The sequence below is a fragment of the Diospyros lotus genome, chromosome 9 (genome assembly GCF_014633365.1).
Source record: "Diospyros lotus cultivar Yz01 chromosome 9, ASM1463336v1, whole genome shotgun sequence".
NCBI classification, from domain to species: Eukaryota; Viridiplantae; Streptophyta; class Magnoliopsida; order Ericales; family Ebenaceae; genus Diospyros; species Diospyros lotus.
The window spans coordinates 33,680,832-33,707,907 of NC_068346.1; the positions used below are offsets into that span (position 1 = coordinate 33,680,832).

General features: G+C 37.8%; 2 protein-coding genes across 14 annotated transcripts in view; both read left to right on the forward strand.

Moving 5' to 3' along the window:
* Positions 1-233: 233 nt before the first annotated feature.
* Positions 234-26,828, forward strand: LOC127809686 (protein INVOLVED IN DE NOVO 2-like). 2 transcript variants are annotated; one of them, XM_052348685.1, is made up of 7 exons: positions 240-503; positions 956-1,875; positions 2,126-2,307; positions 3,269-3,358; positions 3,442-3,729; positions 4,529-4,738; positions 6,033-6,610. In XM_052348685.1, the coding sequence occupies exons 2-7, from the start codon at positions 963-965 to the stop codon at positions 6,258-6,260; spliced, it is 1,911 nt and encodes a 636-aa protein (XP_052204645.1). In that variant the 5' UTR covers positions 240-503; positions 956-962; the 3' UTR covers positions 6,261-6,610. The 2 variants fall into 2 exon arrangements, with proteins under 2 accessions (XP_052204646.1, XP_052204645.1); XM_052348686.1 differs by lacking the exons at positions 4,529-4,738; positions 6,033-6,610 and adding an exon at positions 22,911-26,828 and having other exon boundaries at positions 234-503.
* LOC127809687 (protein INVOLVED IN DE NOVO 2-like) overlaps positions 8,993-27,076 on the forward strand; it is a 67,597-nt gene continuing 49,513 nt past the window's right edge. For 9 of the 12 annotated variants that reach the window (XM_052348693.1, XM_052348696.1, XM_052348698.1 and 6 more), the window contains exons 1-3: positions 8,993-9,180; positions 9,455-9,922; positions 21,503-22,084. The gene's annotated coding sequence lies outside the window, so the exon portion shown is untranslated. The remainder of the gene's footprint in view (positions 9,181-9,454; positions 9,923-21,502; positions 22,085-27,076) is intronic. The other 3 variants (XM_052348699.1, XM_052348700.1, XM_052348697.1) reach the window with 2 other exon arrangements.

Genomic DNA, 27,076 nt, shown 5'->3' on the forward strand with positions numbered 1-27,076 from the left:
CATAAAAATTATGTCTAAAATTAAAAAAATTATGAAAATTTAGATTTTATTATTACTTTTTAATTTATCAAGCACCAGACTGTCATTTTCACGCGACATTAATAATAAATTTTTCCCCAAAATGAGAGGTAGATTTCATACTGCTCAACTTTAACGTAGGGGTAAAATAGGCATTTTAGCCTCTTCTAAATACAAAATTGCCCTCCGTCCATTTGCATTCACGAGCGTCCTTGGACTGTAAATAGTTCTATATGTCGGAGCTAATCGGAGCACTTGGTTCGGTCCGTTAGCGTCCTCTGTCGCCTTGCGTTGTTCTTGTTCGGTTCGGCTTCCCCAAGCCCAAAGCCACACTCACCACTCCGTTTTCACTCCCCGTTCTGCTCCCCCAAACCCAAAACCCTAGCTCTCCTCTATTCTTCTCTTTGTCGTGTTCATTTTCTTCATCTACCTGTGAATCGACCGTCTAATCTTTGAGAAACTGCAAGAAGTTCATCTGAATTAAGGTAATTTAGCTCTCGCACTTGCGTGTTTGTTCTACATTTACATGATCTCATGTTGTTTCGCTCTTTTCTTGTTCGGATTTAGCTGATTTTTCACCTCCGTCTCGAGGATGTTCCATGCATGTGTGCCTCTGCTGCAATTACTGTCTCCTGTATTTTCAATTGACTGGGATTCTGTTTTACCCTCCGTCTGGTTGAAGAGGAAATTGTTTGGAGTGAAAGAAATTGGAAATTTTCACCTTTTGTTGCTCATTCTGTTTTCGGTTTGTTTTCGTTGTTCTTGATCTGTGAAGAACATTTCATTTTTGAATGTTGTTCAGGGTTCTGTGTGGATGGAGGGTCACTTAACTAGTTGCAGTCTTTTGTTTGTTGGAAGTCAACGATTTTTGCCCTTGGTTGACAGTTAAGCTTTTTCGCTATTTAATTTTTTAAGTCCCTGTTGTTAAATTCGACAGAGAGCGGATGGATCACAGTTCAGGAGAGGACACGGACATTAGTGAGTCGGAAATTGAAGAGTATGAAAAGAAATCTTATGAAGTGCTGAAGAGTGGAAAGCATCAGGTGAAAGTATCTGATGAGGCTTTCAGTTGCCCTTACTGTACAAAGAAACGAAAACGAGACTTTCAGTTTAAGGAGCTCTTGCAGCACGCTACTGGGGTAGGGACGTGTAATAATTCAAAGAAGCGGACTGCAAGGGATAGGGCAAATCATCTGGCATTGGCAAAATACATGGAAAAGGACCTAGGATCAGTTGCCGGTCCTTCACAACCTGTGGCTGAGGAGTCCGATGCCCTTGCAGATTGTAACCGTGATGAGATGTTTGTCTGGCCGTGGACTGGAATTGTTGTTAACCTCCCAACTCAATGGAAGGATGGGCGTTATGTTGGGGAAAGCGGTTCCAAGCTTAGAGACCAGTTGATAAGGAGAGGGTTCAATCCAATTAGAGTGCATCCACTCTGGAATTACCGGGGTCACTCAGGCACTGCTGCTGTGGAATTTAATAAGGATTGGCCTGGTTTCAACAATGCCATGTCATTTGAGAAGGCCTATGAGGCAGATCATCTTGGGAAAAAGAACTGGAATGCCTCTAAAGACAAAGGAACTGATCTGTATGCTTGGGTTGCTCGTGCTGATGACTACAATTCTAATTGCATTATTGGGGATCACCTTCGAAAGATTGGTGACCTTCGAACTATCTCCGATATCATGGCAGAGGAGGACAGGAAAGCAAGCAAACTTGTATCCAATTTGACAAATTTAATTGAGGAAAAAAATAAACACTTGGCAGAGATGGAGAGCAAATTCTCTGAGACTTCAAATTCCCTTACCAAATTAATTGAGGAGAAAGACAGGCTTCATCAATCTTACAACGAAGGTGTGTCTTGGCTTATTGCTTGTTTTTTCTCCTTGCTTTTATTGAATTGAGGAACTTTGATGCAGTATACTTATGGTTAGATCAGATTTTAAGTTGATCAATTTCTATGGCCTAACTAATATGTGATCATATCAAGGGGTTATCTAGAAGACAAGATCTATGCTAATAGCCAGAAGGGGGTTTTTATCTTTTATAATATAGTGTTATCAGTAATGACGGCTTTCTTTTCATGTATTTTTGGATTCATCAGAGATAAAAAAGATTCAAATGAGTGCAAAAGAACACTTCCAGAAGATTTTTAACAACCATGAAAAGCTTAAGTTGCAGCTGGACTCTCAAAAGAAGGAGCTTGAGCTTCGAGGAAAAGAATTGGAGAAACGTGAGACCCAGAATGAAAATGAAAGGAAAAAGCTCTCTGAAGAGCTTGAAAAGGTGTATTATTTATTGTTTTGTTTTATCAATTTCATGCCTATGTTTTTGATAGTTCAGAACTGATAAATGCTGTGACAAGTACACATTACTGCCTGCTGTTAATTTATTAGGAACTTGGCACTTTTTGGTTTCCATCATTTCCATGTCTTCTGAAGTGAAGGAGCCAAAAATTGATCCTTTTTTCCCGTCTTTTTATTATAGTTGCTGGTATAGCTGCATCGATGATTGTTCCTTATGTCAAAGACTTTAGGAATAGTATTGTTCAGTTTAAGTGAAACTTTATCATTATCATTCACAACTTCAATGTCCAAGGAAAGACATTTTAGGTTATGTCTGAAGAAATGTGGCAATCCAAAGGGAGTCCACCATGGGAGTGCTTGCTTCACATACAAATATCCAAATTTAGAAGAGCAATTCCCCGGTAGTGGAGGGTGCAGGATTTGAGCCTCCTTGGGGGCATCTGATGGAAGGCTTGGGAGTCCACGCTATAGCTGGGCTTCTCCTTGGGGCCCATGGACTCTACCAATAAATGTAATGATGAGATGTAGGATTATCAAATTTTAATTTTTGACAATAGGATTTAGATTTTATATGAATTTTAGATTTTATCTTTTATTTATTTTGTTGAGATGATTGTAATTAGGATAATTATCTTTCGGATTTCAGCCTATAAGTAGACTTATTATGTAATTAGAGATAACCCTTTTGATTGATATTGAAATCGTATTGATGATTTTCTCTCATTGAATTCTCTCTCTCAGGTCTTCTTCTCCTCTCAAGTCTCCCCTGATCCTTCTTTCTTTCACAAATTTCTGGACGATCCCCATCAAGTCTTTGTGAAATAATTTTCATTGGTTATATTCATTACTGGAGAAGATTATTGTATAATTTTTATGATTGCTGTTGAAATATTATAGTTTATTATGGCATACATGACAAATGGATTTCATTGTTCTTTCAGAATGCCATAAAAAATAGTTCACTTCAGATGGCAGCTATGGAGCAAATGATAGCTGATGCAAATGTGTTGAAATTGGCTGAGGATCAAAAGGTTTGTGACTAGAAGTCTGGAACAGTTATGTGTTTGATTCAAGTGTCAGATATATCATGTTAAGCTTTTGATTGTTATTTCAGAGGCAAAAGGAGGAACTCCATAAGAAAATAATTGAATTGGAAAAGAAATTGGATGCCAAACAAGCACTGGAGCTTGAAATTGAGCAACTGAGAGGGAAACTGAATGTTATAAAGCACATGGGAGATGATGGTGATTTAGAAGTTCTACAAAAGGTTCAGGAACTACAGAAAATGTTGAGAGAGAAAGAAGGAGATCTTGAAGATATAGATGAATTAAACCAAGCTCTGATAGTGAGGGAGCGGAAGAGCAATGATGAGCTGCAGGATGCACGTAAAGAATTGATTAATGTAAATCCTTTTATCTCTCTTCTATTTTTCACCTTGTTGGTTGTTCCTTTTTTTCCCTTTTATGTGCTCATGCAGATAAATTTCCTTTGCATAGTTAACACACAAAAACAAGGGGACCTGTACTGTACCCTCAACATGCCAATTTAACTTGTATTTATTGCTACAATGTAGATTCCATTGCAATTGTAGATGATCTGGGGTCTGACAAAATATAGGTTTCAGTACATGGTGATCCAATGAAGATCTAGCTAATTGGCTTTGTTAAAGCCTTTTAAATTACTTGCATTTGTTATTTCATAAACAACTTTTTATTTTAAGATGAATCAGATGAAGGTAGGGCTCTTTGTGCTATGTAGCGGTGGTAATCTTGTCTAACTGGCAGCCCCCCTGGGGCCCCTTTCCTCGAGCAGGGGGGAGATGGCTGAAAGAATCTATTGTATAGCCTTAGTAATTGTCTACCACACCTACTAGGATTGAGGCCTCTTCTTGTTGTTCTGAATAGAGGAAAGCCTCAGTTTACTTGGCTAGTGATTGCTGAAACATCTGCTCTCTCTCTCTCTCTCTCTCTCTCTCTCTACAATGTTCTCATCTTTATTTGTGTAAGCATTAAGTTATGCATGTATGGTGTGATTATAAAGCAGTAAATGCGTCTCAGATCACAGAATGCAAATGTAGCTGGTATATATTTTGTAATATTCAGTTCTAACAACATATCAACTAATAATAAAAGAATTATAGTTTCTTTTCCCACATAATTAGGGCTTCGAAGCATGGAAGGATTAATTCTCTTTTTTTATAGGGCTTGAAAGAGATGCCGAGACATGGTGATGTTGGCGTGAAAAGGATGGGAGAACTAGATAACAGACCCTTTCATGAAGCAGCAAAGAGGAAGTATAGCGCTGCGGAAGCAGAAGAGAGAGCTATGGAAATATGCTCTTTGTGGGAGGAGTACCTTCGAGATTCTGATTGGCATCCTTTTAAAGTCATCTTGGTTAATGGGGAAGCACAGGTTTGCATTATATGACAACTATGAAAGCATGATACTGAATTTTTCCCTTGCCTGAGTAGCATAGATGTTATTTTCAGTATTATAAAGTAACATGCATAATCATCAATAATATGCATATCTGTATGATGTAAACTATTACATAAACTCTTTCAGCTTCAGTCAGCTATTTCTTTTCTTTTCTCTCTTTTTCTCTTGGCAGTCATCTATTACTTCATTTACATGATTAGATCAGCATATGCGTTTTATTTCGCTGTTAGTAGCTTCACATTTTGTTAGTCCATCCATATTCTATCCATGGTAGTTTATTGATGTGACATGCTTTATTTGCAATTGGTGAATGTGAAACCATTAAGACGAGGTGGACATTGTGGACTCCAAAGTTGAGCAATGGTATAAGAATGAGACACAGACACATTGGTATAAGAATGTTTTAGGATCCTGTTTGCACACATCATTTTTTGGGAGAATCTTACTGAGATTCTTGGAGGCTGGGAAAGGATTGCAATCCAGATCCTGGTTCTACTTGATCTCACATAACCCGCATTTTTTGGTATAAAATATTGCCTATTTAGTATCTGTTTGGCTGTGGGCCTTGTGGCCCAATATACACCATTGTCCAAAAGAAAATGCCTAAAATTTGGGGATTTATTTGCCCATTGTAGGACAAATTTCAAATGCTTTCTCAAACAGCCTCCTAACCAAGAGTGAACCAAAATTTGTAGTAGCATAGCATTTCTCTTTTCTACTTTGTTGTGGCCTATGCTGCAACAGTACCATTTCTCATTATAACTAATGCTGCAGAAACAACATTTATTTGTGTTCTTTTCTTTTTTGTTGCAACAACATCAATTCTTTTGTTGTTCTTCTGAATGCTGCCAGGATCCTACAGGATCAACAGTACCATTTCTCCTCTGTTGCTATAACAAAAGGGTATTGATTTGCTCCAGACCCCCGTGTTGATCCCATGTAGGATCCTGATATTGTCATCCATATTGTCAAGATAGAATCATTTCATTGCATGACCTACATTTGTTGTCGCTATGTTCGTGTTTAAATGTCCTTATGTTGATATTTCACTGTGTGGTCTGTGTTTGTCAAGGACATTTTTCTTTTCTGTGGGCATGCACAATTAGGAAAAATAAAACTGGTAAAAGTTGTACAAAAGTTAGTTTTATCTTTATTTGCACTAAATCTGCCTATAATTCAAATTATCTTCTAATGGTTTACACACGTGAATCAACTATATGGCATAAAAATCTCTCTATTCTTCCTAATATTTATGTTACTAAATCAGGAAATTGTAAACGAGGAGGATGAAAAACTGAAAGGTTTGAAGAGTGAATTCGGCGACAAGGTATACGATGCTGTTGTAACAGCTTTAAAAGAGATAAATGAATGCAACCCTAGTGGAAGGTATATTGTCTCTGATTTGTGGAACTATGCCGAGAGGAGGAGAGCAAGACTGCAAGAGGGACTTGTTGTTTTACGAGAAATGTTCAAACGCAGAAAGGGAATGGCCTGATTGTGTGTATGTAATCTTGGCATCTGCGTCCTTGCAATGCGGAGGATGGGTGGTGCTACAGAGAATAATGGTTGTATCATAATAAATGGGGTTGAAGTTGTTGCCAGGCTAGGTTTTGGGTTGCACCATTTACTGAACTCCACAACATGGCAGGCAGACATTGTAGCATTATCCTTTGTATAGTGCAACCTTTCCTATGGCTAAGGTTTAAATTTGCTTTTTAGCTGCTAGGTGGTCTGATTTGATCGACCTTGAACAACATGCATGGTATCTATTGCTAAAATTGCTATTGTTACAGGTGATGTCTCATTCAAAGTAATTTTAGATTGGATGTGGTCCCTTTAACATAATGATCAAATTTGGCATTGTTAATGCCGAATGGCTTGAAAGAGACTTTTAGTCTGCCATGTTAGATTAATGTTAAATTTCTATGATAAAATGTTGGAATTGTAGATAAAATGTTGGAAAAGTTCATGTTTGTAAGATGTGTGAGGTAGTAGAGTTAAGATGGTTCCATCATGTAAATAGAAATAGAGAGGCTTATATGTAATGCGCAATTTGCCCTTAAATGAAATTAAGGCTTGTGTGATGTTGGTTTGTGAGCAAAGATTTGAAGTTTTTGACAACTTGGTAATAATTCAGCATTCATAAATCTCTCAAGATTTGGTACTCTTTTAAAATTTTTATTTAATAGTTAAATACTCTAATATTAAAGATAATAAATTTGTATAGCATTAAAAATATTATTCTTTTATGATCGAAACATTACGGCCGCGTTCTTTTTACTATTTTTAGGTTATTTTTAATTTTTTAAAATAATAAAAATATGTTTATTTTGTTATTTTTAAAAATAAGAAAAAATTTAAAAGAAAACCCAAAACAATAATTATTTTTACCAAAATAATTTTTAAATTCAAAACATGAAAAATACAATCTATTTTCTATGTTTTGCCTCTAAAAAAAGAAAAAAAATGAAAAAAAAGAGAAAAATTTATTTTTAAATTTTAAAAATAAAATTATATATTTATTTAAAATTTAGAAAATATAGTACATTTATATTATAATTAAAAATATATGATAACATATAATATATTATTAAGTATATTATACATATTATGCATAATAATATTTAATATAAATTATTATTTAGATGTCAGTAATTTATTAATTAATTTTATTATTTTATTTTAATAATAAAATTTTATTAAAAAAAGTTAATTTTATCATTTAATAATCAAATTCATTGATAAAATATTATAAAATAATTTTTCTCATAATTTTAAAGTAAACGTATTTTTTAATTTTTTGTTTTAAGAAATAATTTTTTAAAATAATAAAGTAAACACGTTTTTAATATTCTAAAAACAGACTATCAAAATAAAAAATAAAAAATAAATTTAAAACTTAAAATTAAAAATTAAAAACACAAAAAGAACGCAGCCTACGTATTTAAGTTTAAATCGTGGAAATAGTATTTTTTGTAAAATAAAAAAAATACATTATATATGAACTAAATTATTTCTAGACTCTCACAAAATAAAAAGGTCTTGTACATTAAATATATTATATTTTCCTTTAAATGCTCTACTATCAAAATTACTCATCTTAGTAGCCTATTTAAAATTAAAACTAAATTAGTTTAATTTATATATATTTTGTTAAGAATTGCATTTAAACTCATCCGACTGAAAAAAAAAAAAAAATATCACGTAACAGTGCTAACCTAACTGAGTGGCTATTGAGTAGACAAATTTATAAATTAAGCTAAGCATATAATTTTGTAAACATTTAAATCAAGACCATTGTTTTTTTTTTCATTTTATTTAAGTCCTAAATATAGTTAAAAGGTAATAGGAATTGACTCTCATTGTAATCTTAGTGTATATTGAATATTTGTTGTGCGTAAAGAATTAAAATGCCCCCCCCCCCCTTTTTTTTTTCTTTGGATGGTGTTCCATCACAAATACCCTAACTCGACCTCATAATTCTAAGAGATAATGTAAATCAAAGAATCGTAACAGCCAAAATTCAAACACCAACACACCACAAATATAAGGGCACAAAACCTTTATCCATACTCGTATTGACCATTGAGTTATGTATCTGAAAGCAAAATGATCTTTTTTTCTTACAATTATAGTCAATGATAAGAACAAAGTGTGGACATGCCTGCGATTTTAGATTCGAAATTACTTAGAGATATTATATGAAAATTATACTATGATTTATTTAGGGACGTGGGTTGGGGTGAGACCCATCTTTCTTAAAGATTAATCAAATAAAACTCATAATACCCAAAATTAATAAAAACAAAATGACTTCTTCTTATAATCTAATCTTATAAAAAGCAAAATACCAATTGATGGCTCAATGAATACATGAATGTCTATGTATTATTCATAATGTTTAAAATAATAAAAAATAAAAACATAATAAAAGAGAAAGACAATTAAAGAGTTACTTATAGAAGGATGGTGACACGGGAGTTTGCAATTGCGGGGACAATTTTGGCAATAAATTAGTTAAAATGATATTTTATTTTTATTTAATAATGATAAAATAATAATTTTACTTAAAAGAATATATATGCGAATGGAGTGAAGTGACCTGTAAATCTACTTGTCGACTCAACTCATATAACAATGGGCGAACATAAATATTGACCCGACCCGACCCGACTCAGCTCAACTTATTTTGGGAGACGTTGCAGTCGTCCAAGGGCAAGGGGCGAAGGGCCTGTTGCATCGCCGGTCACTATATATTTCCGTTTCAGCGTGCCCAAACCAAAACCCAACCTTCCGTTCTCTATTTTTCCATCGCTGCAATCTCAATCTCTGTATGTATCTATCTATCTAACAAACAACCCAGAAAGGAAGAACAACAAATCTGAGAAAACACAAGGAGGGGTTCATATTCGCAGGTATTATTTCTATTGATTTTGGATGTGGTCTGGGTTTTACTTTTGAGTTTTGTTCATTTCTCTATCGTTCAAGGTATCCTGTAAAATGTTTCTATTGATTTTTTCTTCTTGTGTTCTGTACTTGGAGGAGACCAAAAAAATCAACGTAGTTTTATGGAAACTAAGAATATTGGTGGGGGTTCTTCAATGTGACTATTTTGTGTTCGATTTGTGACAGATTTCTGGTTTCATATTGATGATAGTGCGATATACTTGTTTGTATTTTAATTTTCAGATTTCCGGTTTGATTTATATGTTGCATTTTGGGAAATTCAATGCAATTAAACGGGAAGCTATCATGCTTATGGATCTGAATGGAATCCTTTGTTGGTCTGTGAACGCACCAGCTTGGTAGTAAGAATCTAGCCCTGTATAAACCACTCGGTTATAATGATTGTTGCGGGAATTCAGCTTTGGAAGCAGATGGGTAATTATATTTATGACGAGAAACTAAAAAGATTGCAAAAACTAGTATCAAGCCTGGCAAAGGAGATCCATTACAAAAACCATAGGTTGCTGGATATGGAGCTCAACTATAATGATAAATCTTCAACTTTGCGCAAAATTGTCATGAGCTTGACGGAAGAGATCTATATCAAGGATGAAAAGTTGTTTGAAATGGAGTGCAATTACACTGAGGCCTCTACAACTGTTAGCAGATTACAGGAGGAGAAGGAAAGAATGAAAGAAGCCTGCGTTGAAGGTATGTTATGTTTGGATATGTGAACTTCTTTTAATCATGGAAGACTCAGTATGACTTGTGAGAAGGTTTAAATGCGTTTTATGTTTTGAGTCTCTCTTTTTTTTTTTTTAAATTATACATGCTAGAAGCTGTATGCTAAGGACCCTATTTCACTTTCCCAATTCAAACCTAGTAGAAGAAAGAGGAACTAAGTAGTATCTCCACAGCTGTACAACAACAGCACATTGATCACTTCAGATGCACTTGGAAAACTAGTAAGTGTCACGACCCCGGGGATGTTATTGTAATTGAGGGGAAATCCACGATGTATAAGCTGTTATGGCTAATTGTAGAAGTTTAGAGGTTAGGCGGGAATAACTAACTCTTGTATAAACAGTATCAGGGCTATTAGAGTAGTTAGTTGGCTGTATTTTCTGTTATTTCCTTCAATTGTAAGCTTGTAAAGAGGTTGGCGTAGTTAGAGGAAGGCACAATTTGAATGAGAATTGAATTCTATTCTCCCTCTCTCAATTTCCCTTTGTCCTCTCTCTCTCTCTTTCCCTCTTTCAGTCTAATCTCCCTCCATTTCTTCCAAATTCCCTTCCTAAACCCTAGCCAAACCCTAGGGTCATAACATTTGGTATCAGAGCCCCCGTTCCTTGGTGACTTTCTTTGTTGATTCTCAGAATTAGAAGGCGTCTTTAATAGCTGAATTCAGCAACATAAGGCCACAGAATTGATTTGAGCGGTGATTTATGTGATTACGTGCAACAGAGGTGATTCCGTGCAACAAATTCTGACAGAGGTGGATTCGTGGAATTTGAAGGCTATTATCAAGCCCTAAGAAGGGGGCTTGCAAAATCGGTAGAATTCAGACATAGGAATGATAGAAAGAAGAGAATAACAGATAGGAGAAAGAAGATAGAATCAAGTAAGAGAGGGAATTTGTTGTTAACTTCCAAAATACCCTCTAATGAAGTAGGTCCCTGCTTTATAAGGCCTCTAGCTAGCTCAACCACTCCAACTACCCAACGGATTAACCGTTTACAGCTTGCTGGTAGTTCTTTTAATTCCCCATTAACCCTACCTTTTACAATATTACATATTCCTCCCCTAGGGTCGTGACAATCCCTACCCCTTCAAACCATTCTTGTCCCAAGAATGCTAAAGAAGGCCGGCAGCTCTAGGGAACTGCTTTAGTAGATCAGGAAGATATTCCCATGTGGTGTTGTTTGCTGGTAAATGAGACCACTGCCCCCTCACTTGAACTAAGGGTAGCTGCCCTTGGTATTGTACCCTTTTTTCCAGCATTGCTCGAGGTTCGATTATCTCTTCGTCTTCTTCTTCTGCAGTAGATGGTAGGTCCTGTCCTGCAGCCACAACTCCTCCTCTTGCCTTTTTTAGCAAGGATACATGAAACACAGGATGCTGATTCACTCCTTCCGGCAGCTGTAATCTATATGTCACTGGACCTACCTTAGCCTCAATTAGATATGGTCCAAAATATTTTGGACTCAGTTTAGAGACTGGTAGGGATGTATAGGGTTATTTCAAAAACCTTCTTATCTTGAGGTATACTCGATCTCCAACCTCAAAATTCCTCTCACTGTGTCACTTGTCTGCTGCTTGTTTCATTCTATTGCGGGCAGTAGCTAGTTCTCTTTTAAGGACCCCAATAGTTGCTGTCTTTGTTGAAAGTACTGCTTTACATCAACCATAGTAGGTTGCGCTCCTAACAGGGTGAGCAATAATGGAGGTTGATATTCGAACATAGCTTCGAAGGGACTTCTTTTGATGGCACTGTGATAAGTGGAATTATACCACCATTGTGCTAATGGTAGCCACTTATTCCAGCTCTTGGGGTGGCTGAAACACATACACCTCAGATACGCCTCCAAACATTGGTTAACTCGTTCCGTTTGGCCATCCGTTTGAGGATGGTAGGCTGTTGACATACATAATCCCACTCCCAGCTTTTTGAATAACTCTTGCCAAAATGAACTGATGAAAACCTTATCTCTATCCGATATAATGGTTTTAGGGATCCATGAAAGCTTGCAGTTTTTAGCACAACAGAAGCTACACACACATCTCCAGCGGAAGGGAGTTTCAAAACTCATGGGCTTGGACTTTACTATTCAATACAGAAGGGGTAAGGAGAATATAGTGGCTGATGCCCTTTTTAGAAGAGATGAGAATGCAGTTTACAAGTCTATCGTAGCTGTAGTGCCGGAGTGGATGACAGAGTTGGCAGAAAGTTATGAAAAAACGGAGTGGCTCAAGGAAATAATGGCACAACTGGTAGTTAATCTGACTGCAATTCCTAATTATACCTTGGCGAATGGCTTGATAAGGTACAAAGGACGATTGGTGGTAGGAGATGACATTACCCTAAAAGAGAAGATTATGATAGCCCTACACTGCTCTCCAATTGGTGGTCATTTAGGAATTCGTGCCACTTACCAAAAAGTAAAGCAACTTTTCTTTTGGTCGAAATAGAAAACTGAAGTAGTGAAATTTGTGATGGCTTGTACAGTATGCCAGCAATGTTGACTTTTAAGTAGTGGCGCCACTTATCAATGGCTTTCAACATCGCCAAAAGTTCCTTGTCATACACACTTAAGCCTAAGTGCTTTTGAGAAAGGGCTTGGCTTATAAAAGCCAATGGTCGCCCTTGCTGTACCAAGACAACCCCAATTCCCAAGTCACACGCGTCAATCTCCACTATAAAAAACTTGGAAAAATCTGGCAAGGCAAGGACCGGGGCCATAGACATGGCCTTCTTAAGGGCAATGAAGGCTGCTTCAACCTTCGGATTCCACTGGAAGCCATCTTTCTTGAGCAGCTCTGTGAGGGGTTTGCTGATCATTTTGTAATGCTGCACAAATTTCCTATAATACCCCTTCAAACCCAAAAATCCTCTCAACTCCTTTACTATTTTAGGCCTAGGCCACTCGCACATAGCTTCCACTTTCTTAGGATCTATTCTCACCCCTTCACCACAAATAATATGGCCTAAATACTTGCTTTCCTTAGCAGCAAAAGTACATTTGGAAAGCTTAACAAACAATTGATGTGATTTAAGGATCTCAAATGCGGTTCGAAGGTGTGATGGGTGCTGGTGAAGGTTTGAGCTATAGATTAAAATGTCGTCAAAGAAAACTAGGATGAATTTTCTCAAATGCAGTAGGAAAATCTGATTCATCAATGCTTGGAAGGTGGCCGGGGCGTTGGTTAAACCAACTGGCATAACAGTGAATTCGTAGAGGTCTTGGTGAGTTCTAAAAGCTGTTTTAGGTATATCGGATGGTGCCATTCTAATTTGGTGGTAACCGGACCTAAGGTCCAGTTTAGAGAATATTTTTGCACCACACAATTCATCCAGTAAATCATCAATCAAAGGTATGGGAAACTTGTTCTTGATGGTATTAGAATTGAGTTGTCTATAGTCTATGCAAAACCTCCAAGTTCCATCTTTTTTTTTGACAAGGAGAACTAGAGAAGCATAAGAACTTTGGCTTGGCTGGATAATGGTTGAGTCTAACATGTTTTGTACTTGTTTCTCAATTTCTGTTTTCTGGATGGGTGGATACCTATATGACCGGATGTTAGTAGGGGCAGAATTAGGTTTGAGGTGGATTGCATGGTCCAAGGGTCTTTGGGGAGGTAAGGAATTGGGTTCCGCAAACAGATCCTTAAACTCTACCAAAATTGAATGTAAGCTATTCGAATTTTGTACCTTTTTTGCGATCTGTATTTCTAGCGAGTCTGCAGGTGGTGATCCTTCCTGGCATTGATTTTCCTCTTCCACTTTTATAGCTCTTATGGAATAGAGCTGTGCGATTTGCCCCCATTTCTTTCCCATCATCTTTTGCAGTTTTTTTCCATCAATAAGCTTGCATTCTCCTTGCTCTAGGCTGCCCATTAGGGTTAACTTCTTCCCTTCAATTTCCATCGTGACTTCCAATTTATTGAAGTCAAATGTAAGGGGACTCATTGTCCTCATCCAGTCCATGCCAAGAATAATGTCACGCCCGCATCCATGTGAATCCCACACATTTGTAGTGACTGAACATTCGACTGCCATTAGCTACAGTAACCGACAAAGGAGTCGTGGCTGTCAAAGGCCACTTTAGGTTCGTAGCAGTTGATTTGCTAAGGAAGCTATGGGTGCTTCCATTATCAATCAGCACCATCATCTTCCTTTTTCCCACTTGGCCCTTAACTTTGATTATCTGCCCCATTGGGCTGCCTTTTAATGCATGAAAGGAAATCTCTCCTCCTTCCTCTCTTTGCACTTCTTCCTCATCCTCTTGCAATGCTTCTTCCTCTGCCGCGTCTTGTTCTGCTTCTTCTTCCCTTTCTTCCTCCTCGCTCATGCCTTATATTTTCATCAATTGTCTTTTGCACTGATGACCCAGCCCATATTTGTCACCACATTTGAAGCACAACCCCAACTGTCTCCTTTGTTCCATCAAACTGCCTTTCCATCCATTATTGTTTACTGCTGGTTTGGCCGTTGCCTGATTAGGCCATGCTATCAAAGGTCTAGAACTTCCTCCTCCATACTGTCCGGCCGATATACTTGGCTTATAAGGAACTTTATGTTTCTTGAAAATGGCCTCCAGAGCCATTTCTTGAAGCCTAGCATTTTCTGCCGCCTGACTCATTGTTGTTGGAGTCATCATCTTTACCATGGGCTGTAGTTCCTCCTTTAAGCCACTCACGAAAATTGATACTACATACTGATCAGTAAGCCCGGGTTCGATAGTACATACCAGAGATCTTAGTTCTTCAAAACAAGCAAGGGACTCCATTACAGTACCTTCTTGCTTCAATTTACTAAATTCTTCAATCATGTCCTTCATCTTCTTTTCTCCGAAATGTTCGCACAGGCCATTCGCGAAAGCTCTCCAACCCCCGTGTAGCCCTCCGTCTTGGACCCACCCTTGGCACCAAGAATCTACTACTTCATTCAAGTATGCTGCCGCTAAAGTTACTTTTTGATCTTCCATCGTCTGGTAGAGCTGGAAGAATCGTTCGCACCGCCTTAACCACCATCTTGGACTCTTTCCCTCAAATAGTGGTATTTCCAATCTGGGAGTAGGTGCATGGCCGTGTGACATCGGTTGGCCGTTTCTTCTTGCGTTCTCTCGAAGTAATTGCTGCTCCGCCTCTTCCATGGCTACTTCCGTGCCCAAATGATCGCTGTGATGCTGCAATATTGGTGCTGATGTTTGCCTCGATGGAAATTCCGACGATAGCCGGAACTGGGGCAGAGAGGCCAGCATATTTAACATGTTGTTGATCCTCTGCCCTTGTTGTTCCACTGTTTCTTGACACTTTTGAACTGATTCTTGGCATTTTTCTACCATTTCTTGTTGTTTTTCCGCGGTCGCTTGCATGAGCTCCTTCCATTCCACCAATTCTTCCCTTGTTTGATGCAGTACATCCTAGGTGTTATTTACGGAAAATTCCATAGTTTCCAATTTGACCTCCAATTGTCTTAGGCGCGTTCCGTCTGCCATCGTTTCGCGATCTTCACCTACGCTGGGCTTCATTTGTTTCTTCCGCTACTATCCCACCGCCAGACCGACGACTCTGATACCACTTTGTCAAGTCCTGAGAATAGGGCTTGCAAAATCGGTAGAATTCATACGTAAGAATGATAGAAAGAAGAGAATAACAGATAGGAGAGAGAAGATAAAATCAAGAAAGAGAGGGAATTTGTTATTATCTTCCAAGATACCCTCTAATGCCGTAGGTCCCTGCTTTATAAGGCCTCTAGCTAGCTCAACCACTCCAACTACCCAATGGATTAACCGTTTACAGCTTGTTGGTAGTTCTTTTAATTCCCTATTAACCCTACCTTTTACAATATTACATATTCCTCCCCTAGGGTCGTGATAGCTACTACGGAATCAGGTAGCAGCCGTAGGTGTTTCCGAAAGCGTCGGTAGAATCGATCGAACAACTGACTCGATCAATTACAAAGAGGTTTGGGATTTGAAGCAGCGAAATCCGACAATCCAGGCTTGAGGCAAACGTAGGTCCGAGCGATCTTGAATCTGTAGCAATCGCAAGCAGATTGTGTGCAAGATAGAGGTTGTTTATCTATTGCAATTGTCAGCTCTGATTATCAATTCAGTTGCAGATCAGAGGTACGAAATTCAAGTGAATTCCGACAAACCAATGGTCGGTGATTGGGTAGAAGTGGACATAGGCTTGGGTTGATTGTTGATCCACATCAACTGCCATAAGAATCCAAGCGAACTTGAATCCACAATGAATTGAATGCAGAACAGAAGGATTGTGATTGGCATGCGAGCCATCGGTAATTGCTTTCAATGTCGAACTCAGATCAGGTAAGAAGAGGAGTTACGCAGCGGAAGTAGCTTCAGAAGCAAGACATTGGACGGTGATTGGGTGAAGCGGATGGTGATTAGTTGTCGGTATCAAGATTCAACGAAATTGAGAGTAGGCGGCTCAAAATTGGAAAACAATCGTTGAATCACTTTGATTCTGGCGAGTAGTGAAGGCAGGAGGCATGAAGTGAAAGCATACTAGGCGAGTCATTTGATTGAATTTTGGTGGACTTGAAGGTGTGGAATAGGTCTAGGCGAGTGTGGAACTGGGATTCCAGGAGTAAGGAAGGCTGTCGATTACGGATCAGTTGCTAGCGAAACAAGGCTAGGTAATTCAAGCAATCTAGAAGCTGAAGACGAAGCAGGTGGTAGCCTCGTGGCTGGAAACTCAGTTGTGGAATTGGATAGCAATAATTCGATTGTGATTCCGGTAGCTCTTCGCGGTGAGACTCAGAATTGTTGAAGGTGCAATCAATCAACTGCATCTCGGTTGTTGCTTGTGATTTAAGCGAATCAGGATAGGTTGATTGAGGCTGCTTTGTGAGGTTCTAGTGACAGAATTCTAGTGAAGTTGGAAGCTGTGAGTAGGCGAACTTAAAGGCCAAACAAATTCGATCCTCGATTGTTGAAGTGAGGTTGAGGCGAGAAGGAAGTTGCAATCGGAAGTGGTGAGAAGGGAATCGATATTTTTTAGAAGCAGCTTGTGGTATTTGGAAGCTGTTACAGGGGCGGGCAATTGCTGATCGATAGCAATTCTAATTAGAATTGGCAATCAGGCCAAGGAGTAGCTCTGACTATTCGTTACACAGCGCTAGGTTCAGATCAAGAATTATCTAAAGAAGTAAGACGCATTTGGAAATAGTAAGAGAAGCATATTCTTAGAAGGCGTATTCGTAGCAGCTAATTTTCAACTACTGCATCGTAACAGGTGACAATATTGATTGGGCAATGATTATTGCAATTCTAGCGAATTCAAGAAGTTCAACGAAGAAGAATCTAGCTCCCTCTCAAGAAGGAGTGCAGAGAGACTGGAGAGGCATTGGGAGACGATGGAGCAACAGGGCTAGCAAATCAACAGCATGATCAACATGTTGTTTTCACTACCTCAATTCCAGTTATCTTCGGTTTCTCCTCCCCGGGCAGTAGCTGATCCAATTTTGCCCCACCATGGTATCCTCCCTATGATCTATGGACTGCAAGAGATAGAGGAACTCTTGGCCTTGGAATCGGAAATTCAGGTAAGAGGATCATTTTCCCACACTCCCAATCATACACCAAAGTCTAGGGAAGGGGAGGTCAGGTGGATGTCATGGTGTGACAATGAGAACTACCTTGAATCAGTGAGATTCAAGGACGATAGTGTGAGAATGGTGAAGAGGGAGAAGCAAGGAGCAAGAGAGGAAGGAGAATACGAGAATAGTGAGTTGTAGAGGGAGAGTAATGGAGAAAAAGTTCTATTCATTCCATATCGTCTCCCAAAAGGTTGGGAGAGTTAATATACTCACTTGGGTGGCCAGAATCATGCCCACTCAAGCGATTACAACCGATTCCCTTGTCCTTTTCCCTAACAGATTCTCTTGTCCTTTTCCTAAGGTCTTACACGTGGCCTGACATCCTAACTGATTGCTAGTTGGAATAGAAATACAATAACGGAAATAAAGGAGCTACAATGTAGCAGAAAATAACAATGTTGACAGTAAATATAAGAATAAAAAATTTAAAAATCTCATGTCCGTGACAACTTTCCCCCCTTGGAACGTTTCTTGTTCTCAAGAAACGCTAAGAAGGCTTGCAGCTTTTGGAAAACGTTGCAGTAAGCTCGGAAGATACTCCCAAGTGTTGCCATGGGTGCCCTCTTACCCCCATTTCACCAAGACTTGAATGAGGGGAACCCCCTGGTTGTAAATCACCCTCCTGTCCATGATAACTTATGGTTCCTTCTGTTCTACCTTTTCCTTAGGTAGTGTGGGCAAAGCTGAGTTGATTTGCTCGGTCCCAGTGGATCTCTTAAGGAGAGATACATGAAAAATCGGATGTATGTTAGTCCCTTCCGGTAGCTGAAGCTTATAGGCCACTTTGCCTATTTTATCCGTTATGGTGAACGGGCCAAAATACTTGGGGCTTAGTTTAGTGATTGGCCCCTGGCTGATGGACTTCAAATGTTGGTACCTGAGTCGCAAGTACACTTGTTCACCCACCTCAAACTCTTTGTCGCTTCTCTTTCTATCCGCGAATTGTTTCATCCTATTCCTAGCAGAGGCCAACTCCTGTTTTAGTTGCGGCACCACCTCCCTCCTCTGCTGAAGATATTCATCCACTGACAGCTCTGTAAACGACCCTCCTATAGCTGGCAGTAGTGGGGGTTTAAACCCATACAATGCTTCAAAGGGAGACATCTTCAAGGCTGTGTGGTATGTGGAATTGTACCACCATTGGGCTAAGGGCAGCCACCTATGCCAATGCTTGGGTTGCATGATACACATACACCTTAGGTAGGTTTCTAGTACCTGATTAACACGCTCTATCTGCCCATCTATTTGTGGTGGGTAGGTGGTTGACATGTTGAGCCGAATTCCCATAGATCCAATAAGCTCCTGCCAAAAACGGCTTGTAAACACTTTGTCACGATCTGAAACAATGGTCCCCGATACTCCATACTGGGATACAACCCTGTTAATAAACAACCGGGCTACCTCTTTGGCCGTGTAGGGGTGAGCTAACCCAATAAACTGAGCGAATTTGATAAACCTATCCACCACCACCATAACACTATCCTTTCCTTCCGACTTAGGCATTCCTTTGACAAAGTCCATGGCTACACTAGTCCATGCTCTGTTCGGTATAGGCAGAGGTTGTAAAAGACCGGGGTAGGACACATTTTCCAGCTTGCACCTCTTGCATACATCACACGCTAGCACAAACTTCTTGACATCCCTTCTCAAGTTGGGTCAATAAAATATCTATTTAACCTTCAGATAAGTGTTTTGAATACCAGAGTGTCCACCCACTAGTGATTCATGTAGAGTTTGCAATATTTTCTGTTTGAGGTTTCCTCCATCCCTAATTACAATCCTTCCTTTGTACCTCAACATCCCTTCTGTTAAGGTGTAGCCGTCAGCCCCTTGTGGGATTACCACAACTTCTTCTAATGTCTTTTTCACCTGCTCGTCATTAGCATAACTGTCAATAACCTCTTGACACCATTCCGACACTACAACAATAATGGTTGAAGTGCTGCCCTCTTCTTGGCACCTTGATAGGGCATCGGCCACCACATTTTCCTTGCCCTTCCTATATTGTATCCCTATATTGTATCGAATAATCAAGCCCCATTAGCTTGGCCATTCCTCTTTTTTGCAGCTGAGTGTGTAACTTTTGTTGTAGTAGGAACTTGAGACTCTCATGATCTGTTTTAATGATGAACCTGCCGCCCTCTAGATAGTGCCGCCATTAACACCACTAAGAACTCCTTTTCATAGATACTTAATCCCAAGTGCCTCGCACTTAAGGCCTGACTCAAAAATGCCAATGGTCTGCTCTTCTGTAGGAGGACTGCCCCGATGCCTACCCCACATGCATCAGTTTCCAATGTGAAGGGTTCATTAAAATCGGGTAACCCTAGAGTGGGGATTGTTCCCATTGCTTCCTTAAGCTTTTGGAAAGCCTCCTCGGCCTCCTCTCCCCACTTGAAATTACCCTTCTTCAAGAGTTCTGTTAGTGGCTGACTTAACACCCCATATCCTTTTACAAACCTCCTGTAGTAGCCGGTTAAACTGAGGAATCCTCTTAATGCCTTCATTGTTGTAGGTTTGGGCCAATTGAGCATAGCTTCAATCTTCCTTGGATCTGTTCTAACCCCATCTCTAGATATTAAATGACCCAGATTTTCCACTTGGCTTTGGCTGAAAGAACACTTAGACCTTTTGATGAAAAGCTGATTGGAACGGAGGACCTCTAGGGTAGTTCTTAGGTGTTTTAAATACTGGTCAAGGGAGGGACTATACGCAAGAATGTCATCAAAGAACACTAGTATAAATTTTCTCTAATAAGGTTCGAATATTTGGTTCATAAGAGATTGAAAAGTGGCCGAGGCGTTGGTGAGCCCAAAGGGACTTGTATTTTTAGGAAAATCTTGTCAAGTCATAAATATTAGGAAATTAATAGATTGGTGATCTTATCATATTTGTGAGCCCAAAGGCACAACCACCAAATCATTTTCATTTTGCTCGAAACAAACCCCAAGCTGTAGCTCACCTCTCATATTCTCTTATTTTCTTTGCCATTTTTTCCATCCAGCTCCAAATTGACTGTTGTCACGGAAGAGGACCTAGGACGGATACAATTTGTAGCTGCGAATCTTGGTTTAATTTTTTGCTTACTTTCGTTATTTTCCATTGCTGTGATTCTGTTAATTTCCTTGCTGTAATTGCCTTAGCTGGAAGATTCCCCACATGGAGGGAATTAGAATAGGACAAGAAGCGGTTATAACCGCATGGAGGAGGGAATCTGCTGTGGCAGCTTCCCACCGTTTAGTGCTATATATTCCCAGCTGGTTGGAGTAAGAGGTATGAATGAAAATATCAGAATTGTTCTTCCTCTCCCATTCTTAACTCTCCCTCTCTCATTTCTACTTCTCGTTCTCTCCCTCCCTTGCTCTGTTACGTTTTGTGTGAGTCGAACCCCACTCCTAATTCAATCCGAGCTAGGAGCAGTGGTTTTCACGGGTGTGCTGTGACAACTGTCTAATCTTTGAGAAACTGCAAAAAGTTCATTTAGCTCTTGCACTTGTGTGTTTGTTCTAGATTTACAAGATCTTATGTGTAGATGATGTTTTGCTCTTTTCTTGTTCTGATTTTTAGCTAAATTTTCACCTCCATCTCGAGGATGTTTCATGCATGTGTACCTCTGCTGCTGTTGATTGTCTCCTGTATTTTCACTTGACTGTTGGATTCTGTTTTACTCTATGTTTGGTTGAAGAGGAAATTGTTTGGAGTGAAGAAATTGAAATTTTGCTTCCTTTTATTGCTCACTTTTGTTTTTCGTTTTGTTTTCGTTGTTCTTCAACTGTGAAGAACATTTCATTTTGGAATTTTTTAAGTGTGGCTCAGTATTGATGAAGAGTCACTTAACTAGTTGCAGTGTTTTGTTTGTTGGAAGTCAATGATTTTGCCTTTGGTTGACAGCTAAGCCTTTTTGCTATTCAACTTATTGAAGTCCCTGTTGTTAAATTTGACAGAGAGCGTGATGGATCACAGTTCAGGAGAGGATATGGACGTAAGTGAGTCTGAAATTGAAGAATATGAAGGAAATCTTATGAAGGACTGAATAGTGGAAGGCATCAGGTCAAAGTATCTGATGAGGCATTCAGTTGCCCTTACCATCCAAAGAAACGAAGGCTGGACTTTCTGTTTAAAGAACTCTTACAGCATGCTACTGGGGTAGGGATGTTATGTGTTTGAGGATCAAAAGTTTCGTGACCAGAAGCCTGGAAAGTTGTGTTGATTCAAGTGTCAGATATGTCACATTAAGCTTTTGACTGTTATTTCAGAGGCAAAAGAGGAACACCATAAGAAAATAATTGAACTGGAAAAGAAATTGGATGCCAAACAAGCACTGGAGGTGGAAACTGAGCAACTGAGAGGGAAATTGAATGTTATAAATCACATGGGAGATGATGGTGATTTAGAAGTCCTGGAAAAGCTTCAGGAACTGCAGAAAATATTGAGAGAAAAGGAAAGAGATCTTGAAGACTTAGATGCTTTACACCAAACTCTAATAGTGAGGGAGTGGAAGAGCGATGATGAGCTGCAGGATGCAGGTAAAGACTTGATTAATGTAAATTTTCATATTCTCTTCTATTTTTCACCTTGCTCATAGTCCCCCTCCCCCCCTCTTTTTCTTTTTATGTGCACATGCAAATAAATTTCCTTTGCATAATTAACATGCAAAAAAAGGGTACTTGCCCAGTACTCTCAAATGCTAATTTAACTTTTCATGTTTATTGCTACCGTGTAGATGCCACTGCAATTGTAGATGATCTCAGTCTAACAAAATATAGGTTTCAGTATATGGTGATCCAAGGAAGATATACCCAAATGGCCTTGGCAAAGGCTTCCAAATTACTTGCTTTTGTTGTGGTGTATATCATTTTTATGAATTGCATAAATCTTACCCTCTCTGTGCTATGCAGCAGTGGTAATCTTGTTCATGCGCCCCCCCCCCCCCCCACCCCACAAAAAAAAAAAAAAAAAAAAAAGAGAGAGAGAGAGACAAGAAAAAGAAAAGAAAAAAGCAAGGGAGATAGTTGAAAGAATCTATTGTATGACCCTTAGTACTCGTGAACCCATCTAGTGGGATTGAGGCTTCTTCCCGTTGAACAAAGGAAACCTTAATTTACTTGGCTAGTTATTACTCTCTCTCTCTCTACAATGTTCATATCTTTATTTTCATAAGCAATAAGTTATGCATGTATGGTGTGATTATAAAGAAGTACATGCATCTTAGATCATAGACATGCAGGTGGCTGATATATATTTTGTAGTATTCAATTCTAGCAATGTATTAACAAATAATTAAATGATAGTTTCTTTTCTCACATAATTAGGACTGCAAAGCCCGGAAGGGTTAGTTCTCTTGTTTTATAGGGCTTGAAAGAGATGCCGAGACATGGTGATGTTGGCGTGAAGTGGATGGGTGAACTTGGTAATAGACCCTTTCATGAAGCAACAAAGAGGAAGTATAATGCTGCAGATGCAGATGTGAGAGCTATGGAAATATGCTCTTTGTGGTAGGGGTACCTTAGAGATTCTGATTGGCATTGTTTTAAAGTCATCTTGGTTGATGCAAAGCACAGGTGTGCATTATATGATAACCTTGCAGCATGACATTAATTTTTTCCCTTGCCCAAGTAGCAGAAATGTTATTTATAGGTTTATAAAGTTGCATGCCTGATCGTCAATAATATCATATCTGTATGCAACTGATAGTTTCAAGAGTAAAACTATTACATCAACTCTTTTGGCTTTCAGCTATCTGTTTTTGTTCCTTTTTTTGGGGGAGTCATCTATTTCTTTATTTATATGATTACATCAATATATGTGTTCAGGGATCAATTTTTGCTATTAGTAGTTTCACTTTAAGGTAGTTTGTCCACACTCTATCCATGATATTTCATTGACTGATGTGCTTTATTCACAATTGGAGAAAGTGAAACCTTTAAGATGAAGTGGATATTGTGGATTCCAAAGTTGTACATTGGTATAAGAATGTGATAGACACACATTAGTATAAGAGTGTCCTAGGATATTCCTGGTAGAATCTTATCGGGATTGTTGATCAAAGGATCGGGTAGGATTGCAATCCAGATCTTGGTTCTTCTTGCCTATCTAGTATCTGTTTGGTTGTCGGCCTGTTGGCCTAATATACCCAGTGTCAAAATTAAGAAAAAGATTCCAAAAAATTTCAAATGCTTCGTCGAACAGCCTCCTAACCAAGAGTGTACCAAGTTCTATAGTAGCTTTGCATTCTTCTTTTCTACTTCTCTGTGGTGGATGCTGCAGTAGTACCATTTCTTATTGAAATTGATGCTGCAGTAACAACATTTCTTCTTCTTCTTTTTCTTCTTTGTTGCTGCAGCATCAATTCCTTTTCTTCTCCTGAATGTTGACATGGTTGTGCACTTTTTAATGCATTAGTTTTCTTAATAGTTAAATACTCTAAACATCAAAGTGTGCAAACTTTGGTAGCAATAGAAAGTTTGTTCTTTTGTGTTTGAACATGTTAAAGTTGTGAAAATAGCCCATTTGTTAAAAGGGGAAATTTTTGCATACAAATGTGACTTTTCTTTTTGTTTATTAACATATAGAATTTTTCTTTGACTCTCACCAATTGAAAAGTCTCGTGGATTGAGCATATTATTTTTTTATTTAAACACTCTACCATCAAGATTACATATTTTAGTAACCCTTTTTATGTGGAGAAAACTTTTTAACTACTATTGAATCAAAATTAAAATCAAATTGGTTTACTTTATTTTTTTAGTTTCAAAATATTTTGTTAAGTAGTGCATTCAGACCTATATAACTAACTAAAAAGAAAGCTCACAAAATGGTGCTAGCCTAACTTGGTGTTCACTGCTTAGATGAATTTATAAACTAATTTTAGCATCTAACTTCTAAACATTTCAATAAAGATCATTATTTCTTTTTTTCATTTTAATTTTGAAGTTTTAGATATTATTTTTGGTTGGAATTAGGGCTTTGTGTTATTGGATAAGAGTTAGATAAGATACTTGAACAAGTTTAGAAAAAAAATTCAAGAAATCAATAAAAGAGGTGATTTAACACATTGGCTGAAAAAGACTTTATGATTCTAAAATTAAAATTTGATTATTTTAGTTGAACCAAAACATTAAAAATAGAGTTGAATGGCAATTTTTATACTTGTAATCAGATGAAAATAGAATTAAATGAGTAATATGACGATATTATCATTAATAATGTAATGGTAGTGAAGGATTACTATACACCTAGCAAAAAGAAGAAGAAAAGGTTAATATACAACGTTAAACAATTGAAGTTAATTTTTAAATATTATCTACCGAAAAAAAAAAAGAGATCATTATAACATATATCTTGTTTAAGAGTTTACCAAGCTTTTCTTTTGTCTTTTTTTACTTTTATTGATCACTTTTTTCATCTTATCCACTCTTTTCATATTAGCATGATGTCTTGATCTTCTTTTCATACGATCAAATCATATTAACTAACCTCATGCATCTTATGAGTAGGACCAAACTCCAACATTTTATATTAAATAAAAACATCTCCAACATTACAACATATAATCTCGTTTTTTTATTCTATTTTTTTTACCACACATCCACCACAAATTATTCATCCGGCTTATGCTTATATTTTGCATGAGCCACTACATCACTACCCACGACCCATACCGCATTAACTCCTATAAACATAAAATTTCCTTTTTCCTTTTAATGAAATTTACCGTCGCATAACTTGCCAAATTTACTTCTCTATTTTAATCATTCTGTTATAATTCTAAGAGCAGAATCACCTACTCTAAAAACTCTTTTGAAAATCAAACACTTACCCACAAAAAGTGTTAGGAATTTAACATCATTATAAAATGACTAACTAAAAGCCCTTTTTAAGCTTCAAAGGATAAGCAATACCAAATTTACTTTGCAAGAGACATAGATACCATATCTAGTAATAGATACCATATTTTGAAGATTCATTTTCACATTATTTCATAGCAAATCAACTAACTAATGAATGTCAGAATATCAGATCAAAGCACCTAGCAGTAGCTAAAAACAAATTTAAACCTTAACCATCGCAAATGTTGCACTTCACATAAGCTAATGCAACAAAGTCTGCTTGTCCATGTTAGGAGTTTAGTAATTGGTATAACCCCAAAACTAGCCTTTTTTGATTTTTAAGAACTTCAACCCAATTTATTGTGATACAACCAATCTTCTCCTTGGCACTGACCTTTCTCCAACTTGCAAAGATGTAGATGGGATGATATATCGACAATTAGATGATCCCTTTCTTGTGTTTAAACATTTCTTGTAAAATGACGAGTCCTCCCTGCAAACTTGCTCTTGTTCCCTCGACGTAGTTCCACAGATCAGTGACAACAATACCTTCTTGGTTTGCATTCATTAATCTCTTTCAAAGCTGTTATGACAGAATCACATACGTCATCACCGAAATCATTCTTTAGACCTTTCAGTCTTTCATCCTCTTCATTTATTATCTCTTGATTTAGTAACATTAATGTTACCAAGAATGGAGGAAGCTATATTAGGTATAGGCGATGCATGTGTGTCAATCCCATTGGAAGATAATTTGAATTATAGACAGATTTAGTGAAAAATAAAGATAAAATTGAGAACTTTAGTACAAATTTTACCTGTTCATTTTTTCATAGTCCTATGTAGAAAAGAAAAATGTCTTTGACAAATGCAGTGAAATATCAACATGGACTTTTAAATACGAATGCAATGACAAAAAATGTAAGTCATGTAACAAAATGATACTATCTTGACAATATAATGTTCTCTTTGGGTCCTTCTTTGTCTTTAATCTTCCCCTTTTATAGAAAAAAATCGTACATAAGACCGACAAGGGGTTTGAAGTGGATTGAGACCCCTTTGTTGTAGCAACAAAGTAGAAATGTTACTATTAATTCTATATAGGATCTTGTCAACATTTAGAAGAAGAAGAAAAAGAATTAATGTTGTAGCAACAAAGAGTAAAAGAAATGTTGTTACTACAACATCAGTTAATGGTATCGTTGTAGCATCTCCACAACGAAGTAGAAAAGAAGAAATGCTACGCTACTACAAAACTTGGTTCAGTTTTGGTTAAGTGGTAGTTTGTCAAAGCATTTGTAATTTGTCCTATAATAGGCAAATAAATTACCAAGTTTTTGGCATTTTTTGTTAGACATTGGTATATTTGGCCACAAGGCCCACAATAAAACAGGCACTAAATAGGCCACATTTTTTACAAAAAAAAAAAAAAAAAAAGTTGGTTATGCAAGATCAAGTAGAACTAGGATCTAGATTCCAATCCTAACCAATCCTTTGACTCCAATCCCAGCAAGATTCTACCTAAAATGATGTGTGCAATCAAGATCTTGTGACATTCTTATATTAATGTGCAACTTTGGAGTCTAGAAATGCACTGTGTTAAAGGTTTCACTTTCGTTAATTGTGAATAAAGTCTTGAATTGTTAACCATCATCTTATTTAAAAGCTTAAGTCCGTAGATAGAGGGTT

Excerpts from the sequence above, each read along its gene's own strand:
- LOC127809686 (XM_052348685.1), top strand. The coding sequence starts at position 963 with ATGGATCACAGTTCAGGAGAGGACACGGACATTAGTGAGTCGGAAATT. Across the intron at positions 2,308-3,268 it reads TCTCTGAAGAGCTTGAAAAG|AATGCCATAAAAAATAGTTC; the intron begins GTGTATTATTTA and ends TTGTTCTTTCAG. Across the intron at positions 4,739-6,032 it reads TGGTTAATGGGGAAGCACAG|GAAATTGTAAACGAGGAGGA; the intron begins GTTTGCATTATA and ends TTACTAAATCAG.